The sequence below is a fragment of the Triticum urartu genome, chromosome 6A, assembly GCF_056163025.1.
Source record: "Triticum urartu cultivar PI428250 chromosome 6A, HENAU_Tu73, whole genome shotgun sequence".
In the NCBI taxonomy this organism is placed as follows: Eukaryota; Viridiplantae; Streptophyta; class Magnoliopsida; order Poales; family Poaceae; genus Triticum; species Triticum urartu.
The window spans coordinates 152,042,661-152,067,396 of NC_141878.1; the positions used below are offsets into that span (position 1 = coordinate 152,042,661).

The 24,736-nt window shown below is 43.8% G+C and overlaps 1 protein-coding gene across 3 annotated transcripts; it reads left to right on the forward strand.

Annotated features, from left to right (window-relative positions):
* Positions 1 to 5,762: 5,762 nt before the first annotated feature.
* Positions 5,763 to 8,919, forward strand: LOC125515686 (MADS-box transcription factor 29-like). Of its 3 annotated transcripts, none has more exons than XM_048681203.2 (7): positions 5,763 to 5,863; positions 6,213 to 6,484; positions 7,299 to 7,368; positions 7,498 to 7,659; positions 7,821 to 7,862; positions 8,022 to 8,063; positions 8,176 to 8,433. In XM_048681203.2, exons 2-7 carry the CDS (start codon positions 6,297 to 6,299, stop codon positions 8,431 to 8,433), a joined length of 762 nt encoding a protein of 253 aa, XP_048537160.1. In that variant the 5' UTR covers positions 5,763 to 5,863; positions 6,213 to 6,296. The 3 variants fall into 3 exon arrangements, with proteins under 3 accessions (XP_048537160.1, XP_048537159.1, XP_087383288.1); XM_048681202.2 differs by having other exon boundaries at positions 5,800 to 5,863; positions 6,210 to 6,484; XM_087527162.1 differs by lacking the exon at positions 5,763 to 5,863 and adding an exon at positions 8,546 to 8,919 and having other exon boundaries at positions 5,888 to 6,484; positions 8,176 to 8,429.
* The last annotated feature ends 15,817 nt before the right edge of the window (positions 8,920 to 24,736 follow it).

A 24,736-nucleotide genomic window follows, 5' to 3' on the forward strand; every position in this document is an offset into this window, starting at 1 on the left:
AATATTTGTCTTTTTAGATGTTTCAAATGATGACTACATACGGAGCAAAATGAGCAAATCTACACTTTAAAATATGTCTATATATATTCGTATGTGGTGATCATTTGAAATCTCTAGAAAGACAAATATTTAGGAACTGAGGAAGTATTTGGTTGTCAGTAGGCCTGTAACAGCCTTTGAGATCCCAACAAGTAGAAAGAGCGGGATGACAGGTTTTTTACTTGGTTTGGTTTCTTGCACCTCAATTACCAAGGTTAGGGGATGACGACAAGCAAGCAATGGAGGCCAAGTCTGCGAGGTTCTCCTGTTTTGCTTTTCCTTTCCCAAAGGTAAGATATGGATCACACACTGCTGCAAGTGTCAGCCTGTAGCTATCAATTGGACATCATCAGCCTAATAGTAATCTGAAACCTTAATTGAAGTCCATGCATCACTGTCACTAACAACAGCTACCTAGGAATACTAGATACAACCTGAAGCAAATGGAATGGGGACGTGCGAGTTAGCATAATGGAGGGCAGATCATACGCGTACTCGTGGCTTGACCTGCGCACCTAACAAAGACAAGCTGATGATGTTCTTGAGCTTGTCTGTTCAACTGTTGGAGCTACTAGTTAGACTCAATTTATGATGGCTAGCTATCATATTTGCACCCAAAATTAAGAAACATGTCTACTACTCGGTTTCTCTCGTATGCGAAAAAAGAAGAGATAATCCCATCTTTCTTATCACTTGTTGGCAGTTGGCACATCAATCGCTCTGTCATTGCTGTAAAGCAGTGGTGGTTGTTGCAACTGAGATGCTGCTGCATTTTTATGGCATAAGCTTCCTTGCTAAAGCATCTACCACAAGTCCACAACCTCACCCATTTCTGCCTTTGATTCCATGGCAACCTAGTTAGTGGCAGAAAAGAGGGTGAACTGTCCTACACTTGCACTCCATCACATGGCAGAAAAGAGGGGCGGTTTCTTATCTCCATCAGCACATCATAAATGGAAACCCTAGCTACCCTCCTGTGTATAGACATCACTCGACGATAGGCGTGATATATGCGAATTGCTTTTGGATCTCATGCGTGTGTGAATGTTGGTGAGAAGGCTGACTTACCAACATTTACTTCTGGAGGTGCGACGATCTAAAAACTAACTAGCATGCTTACACAGTTGTGAATCCAAGTTTTTGGTGCTTGCAGTTGCAGGTCACATGTTTGTTTGCTCGTTGTGCATATATGCTCAGAAATGGCACTGTTAGCATTTCAATTCGAACAGGATTGTTTATAAAAACAACATTTCCAACGTGAACAGTTGTTTTTGCACGAACATGAATACATTCAGGTTATGCACAGGCATTAACTTTGGCATGCCTCCTACAATGGTAACTAGCTAGCCTTAAAAAGTGAAGATAGATACATAGGAATGGTTATAGTTGCCCCTTTTTCTTCTTCTCTATAGTGATTATTTAGGTAGTAAGGGATAGCGTAGGATTTGTACTACCTTGCCTTGTACTTCAAGAAGGCCATGTACTCGCTATATATACGCATACAATGCTCAAGCAATAATCAATCGATTCCACCAATATCCTCTCTATTCCCTTCTAACATGGTATCAGTCTAATCGATCCAAACCCTAGCCGCCGTCCGCCGCTTCTGCCCCGCGCGCAATCCCTAAGGCGGTCGGCCTACATGGCCGCTGCCGGAGGCCACGCCGCCCCGTACCTAGGATTCATCCGCCAGTCATGTTGACCGGTTGCCCTAGAGAGTCTTTTTCCGATCCTTTGATCCAGGTTTTTCTCTCTCTCATCGGTCGCTTTGATCGGCGTTTACTTTTTGGTTTTCCCATCTAAGATCGGTTTGCGTCGCCCGCCGCCGCCGTCGAGCCTCGGCCTCTACTCCGACATCAGCATCGACTCTACACCGGCCACTTCGTCATCAACCGCGCGGCAAGGCTACCGCGCAGCAAGGCTTGTGGAGCTTTGAATTGCAGCCAATGATCAGTACCTAGAAACAAAAATACAAAACTTGCCTCGGCCCCCAATGAAACTAGTAAAATTCTCAGTCTTACTAGCCTTGTTAGTTACAAAGATTAATGCAACTTGTGTTTGAATATATTGATTGCAACAAAAGAAACAAAAGTTCAGGTTATAAAAGAAATAAAAAGTACAATGATCGAGGTTGAAAGCAGTAAGGATGAATGTATTGGATCCATAGTTTTGCTAGCGGCATCTCTTCAAATAAAGGCAACATGGCATGGTGCACAAATTACAATTTCTTATCGAATAAATTGGATTTTTTATGAGTATGATTATACATGACATAATTGCACTTAGGCACCACGTCCAGACATCCATGGATAGTTAAGATAACAACATCTATAGAATGTACAAATGAAACAAGGGAGCTAGCAATCAATCATGCAGTCCTTCATTCTCTGCTTGAGCCTTGAGCGTGCGCTGTGGCCTGCTAGTTTTGTTTACAACTATAGTAAAGTATAGTTTTTGCACAGCTACAATGAAGTATTGTGCTGATTTACAGAGTGCTCCATAGACCACCTGCCCACCCCGCAACTACGCCACTCGGTGTTGGTATCTATAAGGAGTGAAGACAATATGAGGATAACCAGAATCCACGACATGTAAAGCGTTGGTCCGGTCTTACGACCTTGATTGCGGAAATGATCATGCATATGATAGCGTTGATGCAGGACAATATAGAAGAACAATCCCTGTATGGATGAGTTCAACTATTCAAGGATGACCTGCCTACTAAACATATAATCGAAGAGTATAATCACATAAAAAGGTAATTAGTATTACCGATGCACTGGCACATCTAATGTACACCATGGTCCGAGTTTCCAATGCCTAACCTCCTACTATAGACAAACCGACGATCTACTTTTATTACTTTACTTTTTATGTTATTTACTTTCTAAGCTCGTTACTTTGTTTTAACCTCTTGTTACTTGTTTTTCAATACGAGACTAACCTTTTGCATATACCAAAACAATTCACACCAGACTTGTGGCCACTTGTGTGTGACAAAAACACCCATATTAACACTCTCATCCGCTCTTAATTTTGAAAAAATTCAACAAAAGTTGATTATTAACTGTCAGCTGGAACAAATCCCTAATGATTCAATCAGTTCATTTTACCAATTATCGATTAAAAAAAACTTTAAAGCTTGCACTTTCAAATTGTTCAAATCTTCATAGCGAAAGAAAATTATAATTTCAGTTAAAGGAGAACAAAAATCTTACTTTAGATTGGACTGGAATAGAAAACAAGTAGTGCTCGGCCCTTGCACCCTTTGCTAGTCGCATATGACCTGTCTGCCGCCGCCACCCACCAGCACAAGCGTCCTTCGCCGATCGCCTATCTGTCACCGTCAGCGGGTGCCTTATCGGCCTCATGCTGTTTGCTGACGGCGCTCGCTAGGCGCTAGGGTTCTAGAGGAGAGGGAGTTTGGGAACAAGGGACATCTTCTGGACTGGACTCGACCGGAGAACAAGCGTCGACTCACTAGCATACAACAGTACACGCACGAGCAGACTTAACCGAACAACTCAATCTATTGCTTGTATATGGACTGAGACGCTGATTTGAGCCCGATTATATTTTTTATGGAGTAGTATATACTCCCTCCATTTCTTTTTAGTCTGCATATAAGATTTGGTCAAAATCAAACTTTGTTAACTTTGACTAAGTTTATAAATTTTTTTTATCAAGATTCACAATATGAAATCAATATAGTTAGATGCATCATGAAATTAATTTTCATACCATATAATTTTAATATTGTAGATGTTGATATTTTTTTTATAAAGTTGGTCAAACTTTACAAAATTTAACTTTGACCAAATCTTATATGCAGACTAAAAAAAACGGAGCGAGTATTACACTAATGAGCTCAATTCGAGGGTGGTCCAACCCTAGAACTACGCCTCTGCGCAACCACTGTGGGAGGCCGGTCAATATGCCCTGCATGCATTGCAGCAGCTACTGTAGCTAGCTAGGGTTGGGTTTGATTCCTGGGTGACCGATCGATCATCGATGGGTGCAGTGGCAAGTGTCGCTATCACCCCGGCCACGGCCACCTCATGAGCCTGCCGATATCGGGCCTGGAGGTGGGGCCACGCGGCCAGAGGGCGGTTACGATCGAGCCCACACTACGGACGGACGCAGCGGTGGAGCTCAGAGAACGTTGCTGTCCGTGGTGCCTTGCCTTGTGAGGCCATGCAGACCGATCGTTGCCTTGCCTAGGTCGGCTAGCTAGCTGGGCAACCCGGCCGGCCTCTGCCCTCGCGCACTCTCATGTGTATTCATGACACATCGTCGTCGATTTGCGCAGTGGATGCAGGGTGAGGAATTAGCTGTGTGCAGCCTTTGAACTTTGTGTGTGTGTGTGTGTGTGTGTGTGTGTGTGTGTGTGACCTGCGGCGTATCACAGGGGCTCGCGCGTGCATGTTGCAGCAGGGTGCATCATTGCATGCAGCGATGCTCAAAGTGGTATATATGCTGTATGACAGTGGATGCATGCACAGGTCACGCTCAGGCTGGGCATGATTATACTTGATCCCGATTATTATCTGGGATGAGAATGTGACCTTCGTTCATTCGTACACGCGCGTGTTGAGAAACAGAAAGAATGCATGCATCTGCACAAACATTTCTTGTAATCAACCATGTCCTATACTCCTATCCCATGGCTTCAAACACTTGCATGCAGCCTTCTTAATACAGTGTATGCAGTACTGGTTTACATCGGCAAATATGGGAGTGGTTAGATCACAGTCGCCAAATTTTTTTTGGGTCCATTGATTTGGTTTACGTCGTTGGATGAAAAATGGACGGCCCGATATCTTTCTCCAACCTCCAGCCCAGATCTCGTGCGCATCTTCTTCAAACCGGCGGACATACCACCGGCCCAACTGCCTGCTGCCGCCTCCCGTGGCTGGCGGTGTTCCCGCGCCTGCCTCGCCGCTGCACCTTTCCCCAACCGCCACGCATGGCCGTGCTGGCGCCGTCCACGGCCACCACCCTCAACCGTCGCCCACTGTCGTGCTGGCGCCACCCACGACCATCCCTCTAACCTCGGCGAGGAACAGAATTTTCCGGTGAACCTACCCCCCCCCCCCCCCCCCCCCCCCCTCCCTAAGATAGAACATCGATGAGCCTGCCACCCTGCCATCCTAATAAGATAGATCGCCGGCGAGCCTGCCATCCTAAGATAGATCGCCGCCGGTTGTACCTTCCTTCCTTTCCTTCCACCGAACTTGTTTCTTCCTCCAAAAATCGACTGGCCCAAATCGCAAATTCAGCCGACTTACATATAGCCATTGCGGGCAAATGTAACAGCCTAGCTTTATGCATGGTAGTCAATTAATCGTGTAGGCGCCGACAAGAAAAGAAAGCTAATCAGAAGCAATTATGAAGGGAGAGAAGGGTTTGCGCGTCATTCTATCCTATATAGAGACCTCTTCTATATATGGAGGGCAAAAAACAAAATAAAAATTGATTGACTGCAAACAAGAGCCAGAGAAGCAACCACTCTGCATGCTGGTAGCAGCTAGAGAGCCGCGCAAGAAAGAAACACCACCAAAAAGAAGCAGGATATATAGCCGGCCATCGTACGTTATTTACAGCCAGTCAAGAGGGCCAGAGTTAACAACTGTTACTGCCACGCATTTACCATTACTATTTTGCATGCTTGCTCGCGGCAGCTGGCTGGGCAGGATGTGAGGAGATCGAGTGTAGACCTAGCCAAGCGGTAGCAGCAGCGCCAGTACACTACCTCACTCTCCTTCTATATATGTCCCTCCTTCTGCACCCCCTGCCTTAGCCTTTGAAGCAACCACTTCACAAGGTAATGTGCATATCACCACCACCACCGCTGGTAGCTAGCTAGTAGTACTACTCCTCCCCTCCTGTCTCTCCGTTCTTATGATCCGCGCCGGAAAGAATGCCCCCTTTGTTCCTCGCAAATTTAGTGAAAAATTCCACTTTAGCCGGAGCATCCACCTCCTAGTTCTTTGGTTCCTCGCAAATTATGAGAGTGCTGCATCCGGCCTTTTTAGCTAGCTCCGCATGATTTTCTTTCTTCTGCTTGTGCGATTGTGTTGTTCGATCAGATCCAGCTAGTTTGACTAATGCATCAGAGAGCGCCAGCTCGTGAAGACGATTAACCCACGTTGTTCTTGTTGTTGCTGCAGCAGACGGGAGAGAGACCAAGGGGCCGGCCGGAGACGCGCAAAGCCATAGCTCGGTTCCTGTTTGCATCGATCGTTGCGGTTGCGGAGATGGGTCGCGGGAAGATCGAGATCAAGCGGATCGAGAACGCCACGAACCGGCAGGTGACCTTCTCCAAGCGCCGGGGCGGGCTGCTCAAGAAGGCCAACGAGCTCGCCGTGCTCTGCGACGCGCGCGTCGGCGTCGTCATCTTCTCCAGCACCGGCAGGATGTTCGAGTACTCCAGCCCCGCCTCCAGGTCCGTCTTTCTTAATTTGTTCCCCTCTCTTCATCGATCTGCCACGTGCTTCTTTCTTTCGACTACTTTGGAGAACCGGATCTACTAGCAGCTCGTTAGTATATGTTTCTTTTACTCTAGCATGGGGTCTTCTACCTTTTAGTATGATTTTATTACGATCTGTTTAGGGAGAGTGGTGTTGTTCGTCTTTTTTTTGTCGAATATGCATGTCATCGTAAGCCTGGATTTGCTGGTCTGTGTGGATCAAGTTAATTGTGTGTGCTAATCTGTCAGCAAAGCACACATGCTGTGTTCTTATTCCGAGATGATAGTCAAGCTCATTATTCAGACAGATCGATGCTGAATTTTTGTTCATAAAAACATGCATGTACACGCGTACGTGTCAGCTAGCTGCTTATATTAATTAATTCAGCGGACATGCATGAAGACATTTATATGATCATAAGTTACGGTTTTGTAGTGAATCCATGAAACATCACTATGAAGAACACCATTTTTTTAGTAGAAGCTAGGGCTTGTTACTGTAGATCTGGTGCAGCTGGCTCCAAGTCTCCAACAGATGGTATCCTAGTTCCTAACTAAACCTGTTCAGTCATTCACATGATAGATGCATGGCATGCATCAAGAAAATGCACAAAACTGAACTAATTTCCCAGATGATCTTTATCTGATGTTCGCCAACAATTAGACCCTGTTTTGCATGAAATTACTGACAAAGTATAACTGAATTAAGTAGATGCCGCTAGCCATCACAAGCAAACTAGTTAACTGAATTATGTAACTAACATACTTGTTCTACTATCCGATGATGTAGCTTGAGGGATCTCATTGAGCAGTACCAGAACGCCACCAACAGTCAGTTCGAGGAGATTAACCACGATCAGGTAAACACAAGCACAACCAAAAATCACTTATTACTACTGCTAGTAATTAATTTGCCTGCATTCTGCAAATCTACAAACTGACTGCGCACTGGGAAATTTATACTATTTGTTATGCATGGATGGATGCAGCAAATATTTGTGGAGATGACACGGATGAGGAACGAGATGGAGAAGCTGGATGGCGCCATCCGGAGGTACACGGGCGACGACCTCTCCTCCCTCTCCCTCGCCGACGTCAACGACATCGAGCAGCAGCTCGAGTTCTCCGTCGCCAAAGTCCGTGCAAGAAAGGTAAAAAGGGCAACGCAGGCCAGGATATGAACTGGTTACTTTTACTTCCTTGCAGCACATGAACTACTACTATTTAGGAACTAGTTCCATCGTCCATTTACTGCACTAATTACCCGGCTAATTCATATGTGTGTTACTGCCGTGTTCTTGGCTTGTTGCAGCATCAGCTCCTGAACCAGCAGCTCGACAACTTACGTCGCAAGGTATATAACGAATTATCAATCGCTCATTTCGCATCTGCTATTGATCCGGTGTGTGTGTGTGTGTGTGTGTGTGTGTGTGTGTGTGTGTGTGTGTGTGTGTGTGTGTGTGAAATGGTTAATCGCTATGTGAGCGTTGCTAATTGATTGATCAATTAACAGGAGCATATCTTGGAAGATCAGAACAGTTTTCTGTGCCGCATGGTAATCTATTAATCCTGCCTTAATCGATGGGAAATTTCTGTTGAAGCAAAGCATCTGCATGCACGTGTAAATTTATAATGATTTGTGGGTGCTGCGCGCGCTTGTTCTACAGATCAGCGAGAACCAGCATGGTGGTGACGGGAAGATGGCGGTGATGCCGCCGGTGCTGTCGATGCTGACGCCGGCCTTCCCGGCGACGCCGTACTACACGGGCGAGGAGTCGTCGAGCACCGCGCTGCAGTTGACGTCCCCGCAGCTTCAGCTCCACGCCGCCGAAGCCGCCGGGTTCCGGCTGCAGCCGACGCAGCCCAACCTGCAGGACCCGGCGTGCAGCAGCCTCCACGCCGGCCACGGCCTCCACCTCTGGTAACTAAAATTAAGAATCAGCCGACCGAGCACACATGCATGCACCCACATCTGTCAATTCAGTCACGGCCAGATCCATAAAAATAGAGTTTGATCATATGAAACATTGTTGGCAGAGATTTGATAATCACGCGGCGCCGGTGATGGATTGGTTGATTCATGAGCTCTCTGGATTCATGGATTATTTTAGGAAGAAGAAGATCACGGTGGATGGAAGATTGACCCTTATGATGCATGCATGAGGACGACTATTTAATTTGGGAGCTATATGTATGTAAGATAAGATTCCAATTGTGTGTCGTGTGTCTTAGGCTGTTCTTTCATCATGTTGCGTACTTATAAGCTAGCTATATACAATTGCCTGGTCAAATGTTGGTACGTACGTAGAAATTAAATAGTTGTGCACGCATGGGGATCGAGGACGATGCATACATGTAATAATAATAAGTTCAGAGTGAATTCCACTTTTTATATATCTCCCATTTGTAAACTGTTTACCCCATTTAAAACCCCCAAATTGTTGCATTGGGTCAAGCTTTACCCCATTCGACAATTTCCCTCGACTTTGACTAGATAGGCCCACCGGTAATGTTTTTTAGAGAAAAGGCATACGCCTGGCTTTATAAATAAAGCCACCAGCCAGAGTACATCGAAACCACACATATGAAAAAAGACGGCCACAACCACACGCAAGGACAAAGTACGGAGATACACAACATCACAGCCAAACATCCACGACAGGCAGGCCGGATAAGCGACATGAAGCACCACCTAGACAACTACCTAGAGCAAAAGGAGGATCAAAGACAACTAGCTAGCTCGGATCTGCTGCGAAATAGGCCGAAGCCCGAATTTTGCCGCACTGGAGGTCGAACGCACCATGATCATCAACCTTAGTCAATAATCTCCACCACTGTAGAAACAGACAAGTTTTAAATAAGCAATAAACAGGCTTAGCAGGGAAGATATGCTCAATGGTAAACTTGTTCCTAGTCGTCCATAATGACCAACAAATCGCGGCAAAACCAATCCAGAACATGTGTTTGGTAATACCAGAAAGGCCAGATGCCAAGGTTCTGAGCTTCGAGAAGGAGGTGGGGTGCCAAGTGACACCCAGCCAAGAACGAATACAACACCACACCATCCTGGCCAGAACACAACTGGAAAAGATATGATTCGTATCCTCCACAGCGCCGCATAACGCACAAGTCACAGTGCTAGGCCCATTACGCTTATGAATCTGGTCAGCAGCAGGAAGTCGACCCCTAAGGCTTGCCACAAGAAGATCTTAATTTTTGGGGGTATACAGGCACGCCAGATGGGGTGGAACTTAGCAGTAGGAACCCCCAAAAAAAGTCTAGCATATAAGGACTTAACCAAAAAGCGACTAGTGGCCAAATGGGGCCAAATCACCGAGTCCTCATTCTCCGAGAGCATGGGGATGAGGGAAACAAGGCACCGCCAATCATCAAATTCTTCTGGGGAAAGAGAACGACGGAAAGCAAAGTCCCAATTATTAACAGAGAGCTCAAAGATCGAGATCTTCGGGTCCGAATAGTAAGAGAAAAGCGTAGGGAAAGCCACAACAATAGTAGAGTTACCACACCACCAATCCGTCCAGAATCTAACGGATTTACCATTGCCCACTACAAACTTGATGTGCTCTTTAAAGATAGGGCGCAGTTTAACAAGGTCCTTCCAAAACTGGGATCCTCCCTGGGCTCCCACAAACATAGGGCTAGAGTAAGGAAAATACTTAGCTTTGAGGATAGAGAACCACAGGGATTCCATCCCACTAGTCATGATTTTCCACCGCCACTTGATGATAATGCACTTATTAATGACCAAGGTGTTAAGAATTCCCAACCCCCCAAGGTTTTTGGGTCTACAAATGGACTTCCATTTGACCATCCTGTATTTACGTTTGTTATCCGCGGCATTCCAATATAAGGCCCCCTATGCTTATCAAACCCACCGTGGGGTGCCAGCAGAAAGGAGATAGAAGCCCATAATAAACACCGGCAAGGAAGATAAGCAGGCATTGATGAGACACACTTTGCCAGCATTTGTGTATAGTTGCCCCTCCAAGGCATAAGTCTATTATCAACCTCGGACACAATAGGAGCGAATTCCTTAGCACATAGTCTGGCCGGAGAGATAGGAAGGCCCAAGTACTTAAAGGGAAAGGAGCCCAACGAACAATTTAAGAGCCGAGAGACCCGCAAAGCCTCCGCCTCCGATGCACCAGTCACAATAACCTCACTCTTCGTAAAGTTATTCTTGAGACCCAAGAGAGCTTCAAAACAAAGCAAAAGAAATTTGAGATGGGCAATGCAAACATCATTCAGCTCAACCATGATGTTGGTGCAATGTTAGGCCCCTTATGTTTTGGAGTTTATTGACATAAACAGTTTGGGACTTATGTCTTTGCTAGTGCACACTGAGTAACAGATCACTGGAGTAATCGAGGAGTTTGATGAAAACGACGAAGATAATCTCCCTGCGCAGCAGCGACGGTCATCACCGAAGATAAAGTTAACAAGAGTGACCCCTAAAAATTGCCGAAGTTTAAGCAATTGGTTCGGTGATTGTTTGAAGCAAATGACTGCGCTCGAGGAAGAATGAAGATGAGGTGAAGACGTAGTATTTATTTCATTGTTCTTCTTCTTTCATAGAGTCATAGTACCACCATACTATTAAGAGGGGTATAGTGTTTCAAATCTTTGATTCTTTGATGTTAAACCCAAACCTATGAAAGCTATGAGAGAAATCTCTTTGTGCTCCGAGCAAATACTTGCCAACAAGCGACTATGATATTCTTCGCTGCGAGAGATTTGCCTTAGACCGAGGAGTTAGCATTACTTGTTCCTCAAGTAATGTTACCATTGCTCCAAAATCTGACCGTTGAGAATGTGTCTGTTGGCCATTGGCTGGACCTCGTGTCCAAAATGGTCATTTCCCATCTGGGAAGGTTACGCCTATAAATAGCCACCCCGCATCCGCTTTGTCCGGTGGCTACTCCGTTTGATTTCTGAGAATATTGTTGAGCAACCCCCTCTCTGAGCGATTTGATTTTAAAATCCACCGAGAGAAAAACCCTAGAGCCAAAGAATTAGATAGTGGTCCAGCATCACTGGAATCTATGTTTAGTACGCTCCGCCTATTACTCTTGAGAGCTACAAACTCTCTAGACGGTTAGGTGTCAAGTTCTTCAGAGACCAAGAGTAATTGTGGCTCTCAAAAAAGAACTAAATACCCCTATCCTCGTTAGAGACTTCCCTTGTTCACCACCAACGTCGGCATCAAAGGGCCTTTGTTCAACAGAAATACTCACCCACTTTTCTTTCGAGAGAGTCCTTACAGTAAGCCCAAGACATCTGATTCTCCTCGATTTTGGACTCAAGAACAGGCGATATACTACTCTCGTATTCTGTATGACAGCCTGAAGATTTTCCCTCATGAGTTCCCAGACTTTGCAGCCATGAAAAGCGTTGGACGCTTCAATCAAATCCTGCAAGACATCGAAGACTATGGTCTCACTCGTGTCTTAGGCTATCGACATCCATGGAATAGGGATATAATTCTTCAGTTTTATGCAACTATGTATATCTCCGGCGATGAGACAGATATCACAGAGTGGATAATGGAATGGATGATAGAAGGCAAAAGAATCAAATGCTCTGCTATGGATTTTGTCTCTCATTTTCATTTTCCTTGTTTTGAACTTGGCAAAACTGAGATTCATGTCCACAACATTGATGCAGTCACTGATGAAGATTTCCGATGCACAATGGATAAAGAAAAGATTCGTGATTACCATGGTTCTCCTCTACCTGAACATTTAACCTTCAACAATCAGACTCTATACCACATCCTCACATATACCATCTGTCCGTTGGCTGGAATGAATACTGACAATGTAATATATGATGTTCTTCAGAATACCATCCATGCCATCTCTCAGGGGTATATCTTCGATGTCGAAGACATGTTCTTGCGCATCCTAATGGATTCAGCTCAGTGTCCTACAACCATCAAAGAATTCGCCCCATGGATTCAGAAAGTGGTTGACTATGCAATGAAGACCAAATATCTTGCTAAAGCCAGTCACAAGAGCTTCATTCCTCCTGTGTGTGATACGTTGAAAGTTATGGAAGATATTTCTTCAGGAAAAGCACCAACGTCAAGCACTTCTGACTATCATAACACTTTCAACGGACCAAAGCTGCCCAAGCGTGATCGTTTGCCGAACACTGAACCTCCTTCACATCTTGAAGTGAGCATGCGCACTTAGCAGTTGCTACTAAAGCATATGGCCGAAGACCGCCAAGAGAAAGAACATATGGCTACTGTACTTAATGCAATTCACAACCGAACAAAAGTTGTGCATATGATAACAACAGAAAACAAGAAGCGCTTATGGAAATTGCTTCGGAAATTCTTCTCCAAGAAGCAACTCAGCAAATCTCACCTACAAGAACTCTATCAGTACATTGACCAAGGGTTTACTGATGAAGATTTTCATGATCGCTCCACTCCACCTTTGCCAGCTCGTGAACCTACAACGAGTTTACTTCGTATACAGTTGTGCAAATTGCTCCATGAATCAGAAGCCACTTCGCCAACTGTCAAGCCTTCTGAAGAAAATCCTCTGTCTTGCAAGTGTGATGAGGCTGGACCCAATATCCCTTCCTTCTCCAAGACACAAGTCGGTCTCAAAGGATCAACTGTTGCTGTCGCCACTGAAGATGAAGATATTCCACACACTTCCGAATCAGAAACTTCATCAGATAGTTCCTCCGGCGATGCCTCAGAGTGAATCATATTCACGGTTTTCCCCTCATGTATTTCTTCACCTTTTTGACACTAGTTGACAAAAAGGGGGAGAATAACATCGAGAGTTTGATAGATTTGCTCTGTTGGATTTGGTGTTTATGTTTTTCTCGCTCTATCTTTGAGACAATTGCACCACTTCTTGTGCTTTGATGTAAAACTTCTGTTATGAGTTGTAATATTAATAACTCCACCTGCTGCACTGCTCTCTCTCAAAGTTCTTTGTTTTGCAGGTGAAATTGTTAATAGAAGTTATTAATGATTGCACTTTACTCTCATTAGATTATCTGTCATCAGGGCGAGTCATTACCTCGTATGATTGAAAATTCTCCACACTCTCAAATGAATTGCAAGGAATTCTATTATATATCAATTGAACCTGCATACATCCAGGGAGAGTATATTTCATCTTGGAGTCAAGTAACAAAATTTCACTCTTGTTCGATTCACAATTTACTTATATATATTCACTTCGACGATTATTTGTTTTGTCAACAACCGTCCAAAAAGGGAGAGATTGTTGGTGCAATGTTAGGCCCCTTATGTTCTGGAGTTTGTTGACATAAACAATTTGGGACTTATGTGTTTGCTAGTGCACACAGAGTAATAGGTACCTGGAGTAATCGAGGAGTTTGATGAAGATGATGAAGATAATCTCCCTGCACGGCAGCCAAGGTTATCACCGAAGATAAAGCTAATGAGAGTGGCCCCTAAAAATTACTGAAGTTTAAGCAATTGGTTCGGTGATTGTTCAAAGCAAATGATTGTGCTCGAGGAAGAATGAAGATGAAGTGAAGACGTAGTATTTATTTTGTTGTTCATCTTCTTTCATTGAGTCATAGGACCACCGTACTATTAAGAGGGGTATAGTGTTTAGAATCTTTGATTTCTCTGATGCTAAACCCAAACCTATGAAAGCTGTGAGAGAAATCTCTTTGTGCTCCCAGCAAATACTTGCCAGCAAGAGACTATGATCTTCTTCGCTACGAGAGATTTGCCTCGGACCGAGGAGTTAGCATTACTTGTTCCTCAAGTAATGTTACCTTTACTCCAAAATCCGACCATTGAGAACGTGTTGGTTGGCCATTGGCCGGACCTCGTGTCTAAAATGGCCATTTCCCATCTGGGAAGGCTGCGGCTAGAAATAGCCACCCCACGCCACCTTTGTCCGATGGCTGCTCCGATTGATTTTTGAGAAGATTGTTGAGCAACCCCCTCTCTGAGATTTGAGTTTAAAATCCACCTAGAGAAAAACCCTAGAGCCGAAGAGTTAGATAGTGGTTCAGCATCACTGGAATCTAAGTTTAGTACGCTCCGCCTATTACTCTTGAGAGCTGCAAACTCTCTAGACGGTTAGGTGTCAAGTTCTTTAGAGACCAAGAGTAATTGTGGTTCTCGAAGAAGTCTGTAAAGGTTTGGAGATCGCCTTCAAGTATCTACCACGAGTGATCGACATCAGTTGATGAATCGATTATCAAGGAGAATAGGGTGAAGAGAGTTTATCTTCCGTGTTAAGTCACAGCCCCTCCAACCAGACATAGTCATTGTGCAGAAGGATGAACTGGTCGAACAAATACCTTGTCGCCATCGAGCACCGCCGATTACCTTTGTTACTCAAGTTTACCTTCAATGTATTTTATTCTTGTATTTTACTTTGATGCATGCTTTAGTTTCCCTTCGGTCATATGTTGTAGTAATTCTTAGTTTGTTTGTTGTTTATTCCGCTGCTAGGTTATGAGCCAAAGAAAATTTAAAACTCCCATTCACTCCCCCTCTGGTAGACATACTTCGTTCCTACAACTGGTATCAGAGCGAGGTACTCCTTGACTCTGCTCATTTTAGTCTAACGACTTTGGAGTTTAAGTATGTCTTCAGTGAACTACAAGTCACATCTCAAGATCCCCATATTCGATGGGACAGATTATCCCTTCTGGAAGGAGAAGATGAAGATCCGTCTTCGAGCTATAGATGATGACATGTGGAACGTCGTGCACATTAGTTCACAGTTCTAATTCCTCAAGAACCTATCGATGAAGAAAAGAAGCTCATTCAGCTAGACACTCAAGACAAAGATGAAATTGGTGGCCATCTCTATCGTGCTCAATTCCTTCAATACTGACAGTGTGAGACTGCAAAAGAACTATGGGGTGTCCTCGAAAAGATCAATGAAGGAGTGTCAACTCAAAAGTAAGATCGAATTGATACTCTTCCGGTGAAGTTCAATTGCTTCAAGCGCATTGGAAATGAAAGGTGTCAGCAAACCCCCGATCGCCTTAGTGACATAGCAAATGAACTTTAAGGACTCAACACCAAAGACATCACTGACCATGAAGTTGTTAAGAAACTGCTTCAATCCCTTGACACCTCATTTGACACGCTTGTTCTGATGATTCGTGAACACCCCGATTTCAAGAGCCTCAACTCTGCTGATGTTATGGAGAGACTGAACACTCACAAAGAGCAAGAAGAAGAAAAGGGAGATCTGTATGGCTCAACTCAACGCAAAAACCATGCTCTCAAGGCCGTGACTGATTCCTCCTCCGATGGAAATGCCGAAGAAGATTCTGATGATCCAAAACGACTCAGCAAGGATCTCACACTAATCACAAAACGATTCCAATGTTTCCATAAGAAGAGCTAGTTCCAGAAAAGAAGTTCAAGCAACTCCCGAGGTTCAAAATCTTCAAAACCTAACGGAGAATACACCTGTTTCAAGTGCAAAAGGCCAGGACACTTCATTTCAGACTGCCCTCTCTGGGAAGCTGAAATCCGTTTGAGTGGGAGATATGACTCGAGCAACTATCGAGGAGAAAGAACTACGACTCCGATGTTGAGAAGAAAAATAAGAAGTTTTTCAAGAAGAAGGACAACTCCACCTCAAAATCTTCATCAAGATCTTCCTCAAAGGATCCTTCCAAGTCCTCCTCCAACCGCAAGAGTACCTATTGCAAGGCCAAGGCATGCATCGGCAAGGAGATGGATTCTGAAGAAGAAGAAGGAGAATCGTCTACTTCCGAAGAAGAAAATGAGTCTGATGAGGATTCCGACTCAGGCATGGCTGGCATAGCATGCGCCTCTTCCCTGGCTACAAATTTCTTCGGGAACCCATCAAGCGATGATGAAACTCCTGCCTACTACTTCATGGCTAAAGCCTCGAAAGAAAAGGTACCCGTCAAACATCACAAGGCTCACTCCAGTTATCAATATTCTTATGATGAGGATGGCCATGCTAAGTTGATCAAAATTGCCAACATTCAACAAAACTCTCTTGAGAAAATTGAGAAAACGCTCAAGAAGTCCAAAGGGTTGTTGGTTGAGGAGATGGAAAAGAATCAGTCGCTGGCCGAAGAGTATGCTACTCTCAAGTCACAAATGGATGCACTCACAACTCGTCATGACTTTCTCTCAGCAGACCACGAGAGATTGACCTATAATTTCCTGAAAAGGAAACGGGAACTCAAGGCACTGAGAGAGGCTCATGAAGACTTGTTGAGAGAAAATTCTCTTCTCACCACACAACTCAAGGAGAAACCTGAAGTGTTTGAGCCACCATGTTTAAAATGTCTTGAAAGAAACAATGCTGAATCTAATGCTGAATCATCTGTGAGTACTAACCCCTCGATCGAGGAAAACAGTTATGTTTATGATGAAAATGCTAGGTTGAAGGATCTTCTTCAGACAAGAATGTTCAAATCTCTCAAAGGGATCAAACCCTTTGCGATGTTCCGAAGAAATCTATTCTTCACAAAAATCCCCGAAAGGAAGGGATCGGTTTCGAAAGGAAACCGAATGACAATCGCACTTACTAGGAACCACATCAATATCGTCAGACTGTGTGGGTTCCTGCAAAGAGCAAAACACTCGACCCTGCATTGCTTTCGGGATATAACTTTCCCATTCCTGAATATCCTAATGATGATTCCCTGGACAACTATAACTTGTTCAAAGATCAGCATGGTGAAACAATTGCTCGCTATGTTGGACCGAACAACAGAAATGGTTCCCCAAATAAAATCATTTGGGTGCCTAAGAAAACTGTTGATGCCCTGCCTATTTCTACTCGTCTAACCATGCAGGAGCAAAGAATTCGATAGAATGAATATATGCAGACATGATACAATCACTATGCTCATTCATCTAGAAGGATTTTTAATGCTTATTCCTTCCATTACCCTCGCTCCTCATCGAGCAACAACTATGCTTATCGAAAGAAATCATATCCTGCTTGTTCATTTGTTTTGAAGCCACCTGCAAACATGTGGGTGGTTAAGAAGGCCTAATTCTTCTGCATGACTATGTCTCCGGGTGTACTGAATGGATTATGGACAGTGGATGCACTAGTCATATGACTGAAGACAAGTCGTTGTTTGTCGACCCCAACTTAACCGCTTCTCCTCTGAAGTATATCACTCTTGGTGACAACAACAAAGGGAAGGTAATTGGCTTAGGTAAAATTTCTATTTCCAAGGACAAATCTATTGATGATGTGCTACTTGTTCAATCCCTTGGATTCAATCTTATGTCAGTTGGCAGGTTATGTGATTTAGGCATGCTAGTATTATTCTCTATATCCAAATGCATTGTCTTCATGGCCTTTGACCATTCCCTCGTCTTTGAGGGAATTAGAAAGGGTGATCTTTATATTGTGGATTTCTCTAAGGGTCCCTCAGTCCAAACTTGTTTACTTGCAAAAGCAACCGAAGGATGGCTGTGGCACTGTAGACTTGGTCATGCAGGTATGAGAAACTTGCAGAATCTGGTGAAGAAAAAGCATCTTCATGGCATTCCTGATGTGAAATTCGACAAGAATCGTCTCTATGCTGCTTGTGAAGCTGGTAAATTGTCTAAGAAACATCATTCATCCAAGACAGTCATGACCACAACAAGACCACTGGAAATTCTTCATATGGATTTATTCAGTCCTCAAAATTATGCAAGCTTCGGTGGCAGTCATTATGGTCTGGTTATTTTTGATGATTTATCTCGATACACTTGGGTATTCTTCCTCGAAGACAAGACTTGTAGTCAAGACATCTTCAAAAGGTTCGCTAAGAAGGCCCAGAATGAATATGATGTGCGAATTAAGCATGCCAGAAGTGACAATGGAACTGAATTAAAAAATAGTCACATTGCTGAATTTCTCGATGATCATGATATCACCCATGAGTTCTCTGCTGCCTACACTCCTCAACAAAATGGAGTTGTTGAACGGAAGAACATAACTCTCATTGAAATGGCAAGAACAATGCTTAGTGAGTATAAAACCCCCATTCTCTTCTGGGCTAATGCCATTAACACTGCTTTTCATGTCATCAATCGTGTTTATATTCACAAGTTCCTTAAGAAAACTTTATATGAGCTTATCACTGGCAAGAAACCCAATGTTTCTTATCTTCGTATTTTTGGTGCACCTTGCTATATTCTTGATATGAATCAGTCTTCCAAGTTTGCACCTAAGGCACATGAAGGTTTTCTTCTTGGTTATGGCTCAAACTCGCATACGTATCGAGTCTATAACTCTCACCACATGAAAGTTATGGAAACGGTAAATGTGCGGTTTGATAAAATTTAACGGCTCTCAAAAGTAGCACTTGCCAAATGTGATAGATGAACCGCTCATATCAGATGCAATTCGGCAAATGGCCATTGGGAGTGTTAATCCTGTTGAAGGAAATGCACCTGAGTGATCTGATGATGATGCTCCCATGACTCAAAGCAGAACCCGTCAAGCCTCTGCCGAAGCAAATGCTCCTCCGAATGGAAATGGCAATAAGAACACAAATGGCAATCAAAATGTTAATCCTGAAGGGAATGATGATACAAATGCAGATGCTGATGATAATGACCATCATGAAGAAAATGCTCATCCTCGAGTGGCAAATCGAGTTGACCCCTCACTAATTCTTGATGAAATTGAGAATCCATGTTATCGACCCACAACTCGTTCGCGTACTCGTTTGGCTAACTACTTTGGCAATTTCTCATTTGTTTCATTGGCAGAACCTACCAAATATGAAGAAGCCATGAATGATCTGGATTGGATAAATGCCATGCAAGAGGAGTTGGTGCAGTTCGAATTAAGTGATGTATGGGAATTGGTTGACAAACCGAATCCCAAGAAGCACAATATCATCGACACAAAATGGATCTTCCGCAACAAGCAATATGAAAATGGTATTGTGGTAAGAGACAAAGCACGACTTGTTGCTCAATGGTACACATAGGTAGAAGGCATTTATTTTGGTGAAACATATGCTCCTGTTGCACGCCTTGAGGCAATTCGCATTCTACTTGCTGATGCAAATTACAGTGATATCCTACTTTATCAAATGGATGTGAAAAGTGCTTTCCTCAATGGTGAAATTGATGAGGAAGATTATGTTAGACAGCCACCTAGCTTTGAACACCCTGAGTTTCCTAACAAAGTTTTCAGGTTGAAGAAAGCTTTATATGGGCTAAAGCAAGCCCCTAGAGCTTGGTATGGCACCCTGAAGAAGTTTTTGCTCGACAAGGGGTTCAAACCAGGATCCACTGATCCCACACTTTTCACTCGTGTTGTTGACAATGATTTATTCGTTTGTCGAATCTATGTGGATGATATTATCTTCGGCTATGCTAACAATGCCTGCAGCTTAGAATTTGGGAAAATGATGTCCGATAAATATCAAATGTCCATGATGGGTGAACTCAAATTCTTTTTCGGACTACAAATACATCAACAAGAAAATGGCATCTTCATTTATCAGGAAAAATATATAAAGGAGCGTCTTAAGAAATTCAAAATGCAAGATTCCAAATGGAAGGGCTATAAAACTCCAATGCCCACGAATGGTAAGCTAGATGCAGATGTGTATGGTAAGGATTATGATCAGAAAGCCTATCGTTCGATGATTGGATCTCTTCTTTACCTATGTGCATCCAGACCTGACATTATGTTGAGTGTTTGCATGTGTGCCCGCTATCAAGTTGCACCTAAAGAATCGCATCACCAAGCGGTCAAGCGCATTCTGACATATTTGGCTCACACCCCACCTTAGGTTTATGGTATCCTAAGGGAGCACAATTTGATCTTGTTGGTTATTCAGATTCAGATTGGGCTGGTGACTTGGTTGATAGGAAATCTACTTCGGGGACATGTCATTTCCTTGGTAGATCCTTGGTTTGTTGGTCTTCAAGGAAGCAAAATTGTGCATCTCTATCTACGACTAAGGTCGACTAATTGTTGCTGGCTCTTGTTGCACCCAGTTATTGTGGATGAAGTAGACACTGAAGGATTATGGCATCAAGATCAAGCATATACCTCTTTATTGTGATAATGAGAGTGCTATCAAAATTGCACACAATCCTGTGCAACATTCTCGCACGAAGCATATTGCCATCAGACATCACTTTATTTGCGATCATGTGGCACGAGAGGATATTGTTATCAATCACGTCAAGACCAAAGACAATCTCTCTGATATCTTCACCAAGCCTCTCAACGAGAAAAGATTTTGTGCGTTACCGTGTGAGCTAAATATCCTAGACCTCGCAAACATGCAGTAAGCTGGACTCAGCACTCGTGCTAACACTTCCACATCTTTGAAAGGAATGGGTGCATAGCACTCGAAGAGTTTGAAACTTTCGACAAAGTGAAAGTTTCTTTCTGAGAGCGAAGAACTAGACTAACTGGGTGCCATGATAATCGTGTGACGTTCGAGGTCATACAGTTCTTATACGGTGGGTTAGGCCACCACATTTTTTCTTTGATGAGTTACTTTTCAATTTATTGGATTTGACTTCTGTCTGAATGCGTTTCTCTCATTATTATTTGCTCGGTTTCCTTTGTTCTCTTGTGAGTGAAATGCCTAGGACCGTGTTTTCCCCTCTAATCTATCCCTTCCAGTCTATGTTGTTCTATTACAAATGCTCAATTTTATCTGGAACGAAACTCATCTGGTGTCCTTGACCATGATTTTGTTTCGGACGGAACCTTAATCTATTTTGGTGAAAGCCGTCCAAAGTTTGGGCTTTCCCGCCCAAGTTAGGACCACGTTCTGTGATGGTTGCCACGTGCTGCACATCAACTGCCAGTCCATCCTATCCGTTGAATTGCAATCTTCCCCGTATAAAAACCGTTCGATCTTAACCTCGGCATGCGGTTATTTTCCTTGCCTATATATAAACCGCACCACCCCCTTCGTCTTCCTTCCTCCTTTCTCCTCGCTCCCTCTCCCCACCAAAACCCTCGCCGCACTACTCCTCCTTGAGCTCGACACTGACGACCCCTTCACCGCTTAGCTGCCGGAAAGAGGTCACTAGAGTCATTCCACGCCGCCGTGATATATCTTCTCCCTCGCGCCGCCGTAGCTGCTGCACGTCACCAAGCTAGGGTACGTGTAGTTCATGCTCGAACTTCCTTCCTTCTGTTCCAAGTTCGTCCGCGGTTAATTTTCACCGATTTTACCGCTTATCTTAGATATAGGTTTTTACTTCTCTAGTGCGGATGTGGTTTGTAGTTTTTCCTCGCATAAAAATCTGTCAGATCTAGGGTTTGTGATTATACTTCGCTCGAATGAAATGCCTAGCTCGATGTCTAGTATTTTTATCCGGACTTACTAGCTCGATCTATATGTTTCATTTTGTCGAAACAGTTCTCAAATTATGCGTCTAATTCTTCCTCAAAATGTTTTTTTCAAGAAAATATTCCGTATGAGCATTTGTGACTCTGTCCCCATTTTTCCCTCGTATCTATTCTCCTTCACAGGACAATGCAGTCAGTTGAAGATTCTGCCAAGATTCACAACATGGCTGATGATGATGAAGCTTTCATGGGAACCGCTGACGAGTCAAAAGCGCCAAAGGGCCCAATGGTACGTAGGCCCATCAACGAGCAAAACAAATGGGCCAAACAAAATATGAATGAGCAAGAAGCAGATGCCCCGAAGAAAAGGAGAGGTGGCAGACAACCAATCAAAAACATAGTTTAGCTTGTTTCTCATGATGAATATAACACTGTTCTAGGAGAAGATTCAAATCAGAGGAAAGGACGTGTGCAAAAGATTCGGTGCCATTGGGTCAAGAAATGGTTTAACTACAAGATGGTTCACCCTCGGTACGCCAAGAACTTTACCTTCCATCCCCCATGGGGTGAGTGTCACAAAATTGGGCTCATTCGAGCTGGTGGACCGCAGCAAAGACCTCCACCACCTCGTGATGCTCATGAAACTTCCATCAAGAGTCCAGATTCCTATCCCAAAGAAAAAGCCAAGCACCTCAAGAATGCTGAAAAGCATGCCAAGAAGGACGCCAAAGATCAAGCAAAGGAAGAAGAAAATCGTCGTCTCATCAAGTCAGACATCGAGAAGAGAAAGGCTGAAGGAAAATACGAGCACAGAACGAAGAATAAGCATGATCCAAATATTGCTGCTTTAAAGAAAAAGAGCGCCCCAAGGAAAAGGCCCGCGAAGCCAGTAGAACATGAAAGTGATTCCTCTGATCAAGATGATCCACCGCTTACCCATGAGGAAATCGATGCAACTCTCTCCGAACAAGTGAATGTCACCGCATCCATTGTTCTACCAGATCTTCATGCGGATGCTGTTCCAGTCACACCCCCGAAGAAGAACACCTTGAAGAGGAAGACCCCACCAACCACTGTTACCATGGTTGACAAGGTGAACACCGAACCTCATCCCGATGCAATTAACTTGCAAGACTTGGTGGTCAAAGCACATGTTCACACTGCAAAGCCAGGAGAAAAGCTTCCGAAAGACAAATTGAAGCAAATCAAAGGAACTGATGCCAAGCAGGAAGTTCCGAAGTGTGATGTTGTCAAAGAAAAAGCTATAGAATTTGCCTCGAAACTGACTCAACCTCTGGCTTCTATGCCTTTGACTGAACAAAATATGGCTCACACTGCTCCCACTGCTCCATCGACTGCTCAGATTGAAAAAGACACTGCCGCACCACATTCTTTTGATCATCAGTTCATCATGGAGCAACTAGACCGTTTTGTTGAAAATTTATTCAATGGAGAAGTGACATCTTTGCCAATTCCTTCTAAAGTTATCTCTCAAGCTTCTATTCTGATCGAAGATATGAGAAATGATTCAGTTGAGATAAATGACCTCATTGCTCAACTCAAGGAGCTTGACAAATGCATGAAAGCTACTAAGTCCAAGTTTGTCATCAAGCAGCTTGAAGAATCCTATGCTGATATCAACAAGGAGTTGAAAGTTCTACGTCACAAAAGGCTGGGATTCCATTCGGATCTGGACCAAACCATTCGCAAAATTTGCCTTGATCATCAAGCAAATGTGACTGGTTACAATGATCTAGTCAAGGGAGACATTGATCCTTCAGAGAAGAAAAAGAAGAAAATTGCAAAGAAGAATGCTCCTCCTCCTCCAGAAGCTGACACTTAGAAAGAAAATTCTCCCGTGCAAGCTAGTTCTTTGGTTCCTCAAGAACCAGTTGTACATGAGCCATCTTCGCCAAGGCCAACTGAAGCAATGCATGTGGTTACTCCCGCATATGATGAATATCCAACTAAGCATCAAGTATCCGAAGAAGGAGAGATTCCTCAGACAGAATGACGAGATTCTCCTATCCTCGATGAACCTAAAGATTCGGTTCCTCCCTCTGCTCCACCAATTTCTGAAGCAATTCCTCAACAACCCCAAATGAATGATAAAGCTTCGGTGCCTGAATCTATCCCTGCACAAGTGACAAATCCCTCTCCCTTGAGGATTTCACTCGGCGTAGCTCGAAGACCCTTAGATGTTAATCCTTCAGCAACAAACTCACCTTCAGCTCATCATTCGGATTCCCTCATCTATGGCGATGAAGTACTTTCTGTTGAAGAAGAACTAAAGTACCCCTATCCTCGTGAGAGACCGCCCTTGTTCACCACCGACGTCGGCATCAAAGGGCCTTTATTCAACAGACATACTCACCCGCTTTACTTTCGAGAGAGTCCTTAGAGCAAGCCCAAGACATCTGATTCTCCTTGATTTTGGACTCGGGAACATGTGATATACTACTCTCGTATTCTGTATGATAGCCTGAAGATTTTCCCTCATGAGTTCCCAGACTTTCCAGCCATGAAAAGCATTGGATGCTTCAATCAAATTCTGCAAGACATCGAAGACTATGGTCTCACTCGTGTCTTAGGCTATCAGCATCCATGGAATAGGGATCAATCCAGTAGGAGGCTACGCTCGAGTCCCTCGTACCTACACAAAAACAATAGCTCAACGCAACCAACACGCTTAGGGGTTGTCAATCCCTTCACGGTCACTTACGAAAGTGAGATCTGATAGAGATGATAAATAATATTTTTTTGGTATTTTTGTTATAGAGATGCAAAGTAAATAAAGTAAAAGCAAAGTAAAAGCAAATCAATAGTAAAGTGATGGAGATTGATATGATGAGAAAGAGACCCAGGGGCCATAGGTTTCACTAGTGGCTTCTCTCAAGAGCATAAGTATTCT